This window comes from Apodemus sylvaticus, chromosome 2 (assembly GCF_947179515.1).
Source record: "Apodemus sylvaticus chromosome 2, mApoSyl1.1, whole genome shotgun sequence".
NCBI classification, from domain to species: Eukaryota; Metazoa; Chordata; class Mammalia; order Rodentia; family Muridae; genus Apodemus; species Apodemus sylvaticus.
The window spans coordinates 160,803,820-160,809,950 of NC_067473.1; the positions used below are offsets into that span (position 1 = coordinate 160,803,820).

General features: G+C 57.2%; 1 protein-coding gene across 1 annotated transcript; it reads right to left on the reverse strand.

The window, feature by feature from the left end:
* Positions 1 to 3: 3 nt before the first annotated feature.
* Gapdh (glyceraldehyde-3-phosphate dehydrogenase) lies at positions 4 to 3,798 on the reverse strand. The gene is made up of 7 exons (XM_052174897.1): positions 3,694 to 3,798; positions 3,409 to 3,449; positions 1,274 to 1,577; positions 983 to 1,180; positions 619 to 849; positions 352 to 533; positions 4 to 261 (listed from the first exon to the last, which is right to left on the reverse strand). The coding sequence occupies exons 2-7, from the start codon at positions 3,429 to 3,431 to the stop codon at positions 192 to 194; spliced, it is 1,008 nt and encodes a 335-aa protein (XP_052030857.1). The 5' UTR covers positions 3,432 to 3,449; positions 3,694 to 3,798; the 3' UTR covers positions 4 to 191.
* Between the last annotated feature and the right edge of the window lie 2,333 nt (positions 3,799 to 6,131).

Consider the following 6,131-nt stretch of genomic DNA (forward strand, 5'->3'; position numbering starts at 1 on the left):
GGGTGGGGGGTGCGGCGAACTTTATTGATTGATGGTATTCAAGAGAGTGGGGAGGGCTCCCTAGGCCCTGCTGTTATGGGGGTCTGGATGGAAACCGAGGGAGCTGCCCAGTGTTGGGGCTGAGTTGGGACAGGGACTCCTCAGCATGGCGGCCTCTCTCTTGCTCTGCTGGGGTGGGCGGGCCAGGCTTCTTACTCCTTGGAGGCCATGTAGGCCATGAGGTCCACCACCCTGTTGCTGTAGCCGTACTCATTGTCATACCTAGAATGAATTGGTACAACTGTTAGTTTGGGCTTTTCTGAGCTAGCCACCAGAGGGCACCAAAAAGCCGGGTCTCCCCTCTCCACATACCAGGAAATGAGCTTTACAAAGTTGTCATTGAGAGCAATGCCAGCCCCTGCGTCAAAGGTGGAGGAGTGGGAGTTGCTGTTGAAGTCGCAGGAGACAACCTGGTCCTCAGTGTAGCCCAGGATGCCCTTCAGTGGGCCCTCGGATGCCTGCTTCACCACCTTCTTGATGTCATCATACTTGGCCTGGTAAGAGCAAAACCAAGATGTCCATGATTCCTGCTCCAAGTCACCGCCACACCAGAGACAAGCCCAGCTCTCCCCTACGTACGGGTTTCTCCAGGCGGCACGTGAGATCCACAACGGATACATTGGGGGTAGGAACACGGAAGGCCATGCCAGTGAGCTTCCCGTTCAGCTCTGGGATGACCTTGCCCACAGCCTTGGCAGCACCAGTGGATGCTGGGATGATGTTCTGGGCAGCCCCACGGCCATCACGCCACAGCTTCCCAGAGGGGCCATCCACAGTCTTCTGAGTGGCAGTGATGGCATGGACGGTGGTCTAGAAAACATGGGGGCAATGAGAGAGGTCATGCAGGTACCCTCACCCACCCAACAAGGGAAACACACAAAAAGGACACCATGCATTCATTGGTGGGTAAGAAATGCACGAGGCGCCCCCATTCCCCACATACCATGAGCCCTTCCACGATGCCAAAGTTGTCATGGATGACCTTGGCCAGGGGGGCCAAGCAGTTGGTGGTGCAGGATGCATTGCTGACAATCTTGAGAGAGTTGTCATATTTCTCGTGGTTCACACCCATCACAAACATGGGGGCATCGGCAGAAGGGGCGGAGATGATGACCCGTTTGGCCCCACCCTTCAAGTGGGCCTGTGTAGGAGAAATTGATTTCAGACACAGCCCTTTGGTTTTTAGTTTGCATCACGTCAAGAGTCCATCACCTCCAGCTTCCTGGCCACTTACCCCGGCCTTCTCCATGGTGGTGAAGACGCCAGTCGACTCCACGACATACTCGGCACCGGCATCGCCCCATTTGATGTTAGCGGGATCTCGCTCCTGGAAGATGGTGATGGGCTTCCCATTGATGACGAGCTTCCCGTTCTCAGCCTTGACTGTGCCGTTGAACTTGCCGTGGGTGGAGTCATACTGGAACATGTAGACCATGTAGTTGAGGTCGATGAAGGGGTCGTTGATGGCAACGATCTCCACCTTGCCAGACGGATTGCAGAAGGCAGCCCTGGTCACCAGGCGCCCAATGCGGCCAAATCTGAAAGGCAAGAAATAGAGGAGCTGGGATCAGAGAACAGTTCATGGGCTGAAGTCGGCCAGGGCCAACTTAGGTTCTCCAGAAGGCAGAATACTGTTGGACCACAGCTGTGGAGAACCCACAGCAGCCTGCTGTGCACGCATCACAACAAAGGCACAAGTTTTACACAGATTCAGTACCATGTTAGAAATGTAAGCAGCAGGAAATTCCTATTTTGTCCAGAATTTCCTTTAATAAAGCTGGTTGAATGTTTGGATATAAAACCCAAATATAGACTGTTCCCACCCTAGAAAGTCCAAAGAGATCTATCTAATTTTATATTCCTTGTGCAACCCAGGCCTGGTGGGGCTTTTAGAGCAGTTATAAAGTGGGGGCTCCTTTCCTGCCTGAGAGGTGATGAGATTCAATGCCTTGCCCAGCACCCCCACCAAGCCATTTGAAGTCTCTTAAGAACTGGCAGTTTGCCCCAGTCTGGGCCCAAGCTTGGCACATCCCCCATTCCCCCCTGCTCTGGGACGCTTGTTCCAGCACAGCCGGACTTCAGGCTACACCCCCTGGACAGGAAAAGACCTGTGAACTCACTGTCAGCAGGCTCAAAGGGCAAGGCTAAAGGTCAGATAAGCAGGACAGGGCCGGCCCACCTGTCTCCTCCACGTCCCTCACTGGGGCAAGGCTGAGAAAACCAGTGGACTTCCCAGCCCTAATCCCAGGGCTCATCTGCAAAAACACCTGTCTTTCCAGGCCAAAAATGAGAGGAGCAACAGATGTGTGTAGGGGTGAGCCCAGCTCAGACCCCAGATCCAGAAAGGTCACACAGCTAAATTTAACCTCAGATCAGGGCGGAGTGGGGAGATCTGGTTTCTAGAAGATGGAATGGGGAGAAGGGCTGGATCCCGCGGCGCAGGGACAACCAATCCTCTTGGTGACCTTTACATCCGGGCCTGTAGGGCTTGGGTCAGTGCTGTGATGGGAGTGGAAGTTATGGAGGGAAGGGGCTGCTACCACCATTTTACGGTGGAAAATTTCTCTTTAGAACTACCATGACTCAGCTCCCCACCTTCGGCTCGGCATTGCCCCATAGCTACCTCTGGGGCTAGGAGGTCAAACGGACCTCTAAGTCCACCGCGATTTCCAGAGGATAATCTAGAATATGCATTATGCCCGAGGAAAATAAGCCTCGAAGGCTTTTAAGGCTAACAAAAACGAGACTGTGAGGCTGAGGCGGAGCTCTCTCCAGAGCACGGAAGCCTTGCATCACCTGGCCTACGGGATAAAGGACACTCCACCCAGCTGAGAGGAACGGGGAGCTTAGTCACTACAAGCTAGGAAGAAGGCCGAAGGAAGATTTCCTAACGGCGGTTCATTCATTTCCTTCCCGTTTGCAACATGGCGGCGGCCAGCCACCCTAAGGGAAGCCCTCGGGAGACGATGCGCAAAGGTATGCATCTCACATCCCCAGGCCCGGGACCCCGAGGAAGGGGGCGGTGGGGGAGGGGCTTCCCTCCTGGCACGTGACTCCTCAGGGCGCGAAAGTAAAGAAAGAAGCCCCAGCCTGGGGGTCACCGGATGGCCCCTGATCGGGCGCATGGCGTTGTTCCTATTCCTGAAGACTGCGTGCCGCTCGTCCCCCCACTCCCCCGCCAAGGCGGAGCTCCAAGAGGCGCAAGAGCTGGGGGCCGCACAAGTGCGAGCCTTCGCCAGGTCCGAGCGCTGACCTTGAGGTCTCCTTGGGTGCTCCGGCCACCTCACCCACCACCCCACGCTCCTGCAGAGTCCCCGGGTCAGCACGACCTGCATTCGCATCGGAGCGGGGCCCCGCCCTGGAACTCACCCGTTCACACCGACCTTCACCATTTTGTCTACAGGACGAGGCTGCGGGCGGAGAAAAGGAGATTAGCGTGGCTCGAAGGACAGCAGGCAGTCCCCTCCCCCCACCCCGCCTCGCCTCCATTCCCGCCGCGCGCCCCATCACGTCCTCCACCATCCCCCTCCTGCAATGCGGAGCCTGGGCCCGGCTCGCAGACTCGCACCAGCGCCCCAGACCCATCCGGCGCCCATTCCCCTCCCCAGTTTCCGACTGTCCCCGGCCCTCTGCGGCCCACTCCGCGGTTTTCACCTGGCACTGCACAAGAAGATGCGGCTGTCTGTGGAGCAGGAAGGAGCAGAGAGCACCCGAGAGGGCTGCAGTCCGTATTTATAGGAACCCGGATGGGGGGGGGGGGAGCTGATGACGCGCGCCCCGCCTCCCGCCCTGCTCATCCAGTCCCAGCTCAAGGGCGCAGAGGCCTGAGCTACGTGCACCCGTAAAGCCGCGAGTAGCCGGGCCTCGCTCATTTCCCCCTCCTCCCTCTCTTTGGACCCGCCTCATTTTTGAAATGTGCACGCACCAAGCGTGTGGCCTCCGAACTGAGAGGGGGAGGGGAGCTGAGATTGCCCCGCCGAGGAGGTGACCCGGTGATGGTTCCCAGGATAGGACTGGGGGAATACAGACTATGGACTTAAGGACGAGGAGTCCTTGGAGTGTGCATCAAGGACATCCAGGACCCAGAGACCTGGAAGCTGCTTCATGAATAAAAGGGGAGACCCTGGAGAGCTGCAGGAAGCGGGGACGTGGGGCAGAAGTGCGGGACTGCCCGCCGCTGCGTCCTCGAGTCTCTCCCCATTATTGAAAAGGCTGCGAAAAAGCTAAGGACCTTCTCCTTGTTGTTCTTCGGTAGTGACACAGCACACACACACACACACACACACACACACACGCCCCCAAAAAAAGAGCGGAAGAAAATGCCGGGGGTGGGGTGGGGGGGTACCTCTTCCTCCCGTGGGCACCCTTCGCAGCCCCATTTCCCCCACTCCCCGCCTCCTGGCTTCTATCTCTTAGGCCAGCTTGTGTACCGCGCTGTGAGGGCAGAAGGCTAGGGAAGACGCTTGAAAAGGAGATTGCTATGCCATAGGTCAGGATGCCTTGCAGCATGGAAACCTGATAATTGAGACTTACAAACACTTTGCAGAGATTACTTGCTGAACTAGGCTGGGGCCCCGGGGTAAGGGCAGCATCCCTTTTGAGGGCTGGGTTGGAGGAGGCTCAGAGGCCTCTGGGAACCTGAGAGTTGCACCGCCCAAGCTAGGAGACACTGCCCCTTTCACCAACTGCAGCCCCAGGGTGGAGAGTTGGGACGTGAGGGCGGAAGTCCCTCCCCATCTAGGGACGTGCCGACTGGCTCTGCAGTCAGGGACTCTCCTTCCTTGGCTGCCCTCGTGGACGCAGGGTGAGATCAGAATGGGGAGAACGCAGAAATGGAAGTATTATCCCGAGCCAGAACAGGCAAGCCCGCTAGCCTCCTCCCACAAGTGGAAGGAAGAAAAGCGATTCTTCACTCTGAAGGGTAGGGAGGCTAAAACTGGTAGAAGGGCCAGCCTGGGCGTACAGCAGCAGGTGCAGGGCAGGGGGACCCTGGGGCCTCTTTGCTAGGCCAGTGCAACTTGAGACCAGTCCCCTGCTCTTCTAGCTGAAGAGCCTATTGCTAAGTTTAGCTGGCCTGGTGATAACCTTTGCTTAAAAGGCAGGGAGCATACTGGGCTGCACCCCAAATCTAGTCTTGGCTCCTTGCCCTTCTGGGATTGCCCTACCTCCTTGGGGCCCCAGAGCCAAGGCTGTGTTTAGACCGACAGCTGTGTGGCCCTCGCCCAGGCTTTCCACGAGCAGGGAGCAGGCCAAGGGACAGGATGGAGAGGGTGGGAGTGGCCCCAGCACGTGCAGGGAGCAGAGGCATCTCAGACTCAGCTCTGGCCCTCTTCTGTCTTCTTCCTTGAGGCTCTATCCACAGGTTAAACCTTTTCCTCTCCAAAGGTCTCGAGTCCGTCCGCAGTCCAGCCCTAAGCTAGTGTTTCTGAGGTGCACCTTCCTTTTGCCCCCTCCCCAGCCTGTCATCTATTACCACTGTTCCCTCACCAAGAGGTAGGCAGCGGTTCAGCAGCACCGTTGTCATGGCAGCAGAAACAGCAGCTGAGCGGCTCCAAGTGACTCAGCAGATCGAGGCTTTGGGGAAGGTGGGCAGCAGGGCGTGGCTTGCAGCTGACCTGCAGAGCCCTAACAGTGAAGGGCTGATTGTGGGGAGATGGACCTGTCACCCACAGAACTGCGTGGGGCTCATGATCTCTGCCATCCGCCAGGCTGAGTCACCTGCCAGTCTTCAGGGATGGGTGGGGCACACAAAGGAAACAGCGTCTGGGGCAGTGTTCTCAGGCTGTGTACCACTTCCCCACACACATGATGTGTGTGTTACGGCGTGTGCTTCGCATGAAGGCCGTCTCCCTCCTTCCTAAGGCTTTCACCGACTGGGTGCTTACAGCAGCCCCTGCCCACAAGGTGGACAGAAATAGGTCTCTAGGTATTCCTAAATGTTTTCTGGGGTGCAATGTACACAGACTGCTGAGAAGTGCTTATGTGAACTTAGAAGCCACCTAACTCTCCACAGCAGTCTTGGCTGTGCAAGGATGAAGCACCTCGGGGTCCGTGGAGATCCAGATGCCTGGGCTTCTCTCTGTCCTGCTTCA

Bases quoted from the DNA above. Each gene is read 5' to 3' on its own strand.
- Gapdh (XM_052174897.1), bottom strand. From the start codon at position 3,431: ATGGTGAAGGTCGGTGTGAACGG. The intron at 1,578-3,408 runs GTGAGTTCCAGG...CTTGCCTTTCAG, and splicing joins GTGAAGGTCGGTGTGAACGG to ATTTGGCCGCATTGGGCGCC. The intron at 1,181-1,273 runs GTAAGTGGCCAG...TCTCCTACACAG, and splicing joins CCACCATGGAGAAGGCCGGG to GCCCACTTGAAGGGTGGGGC.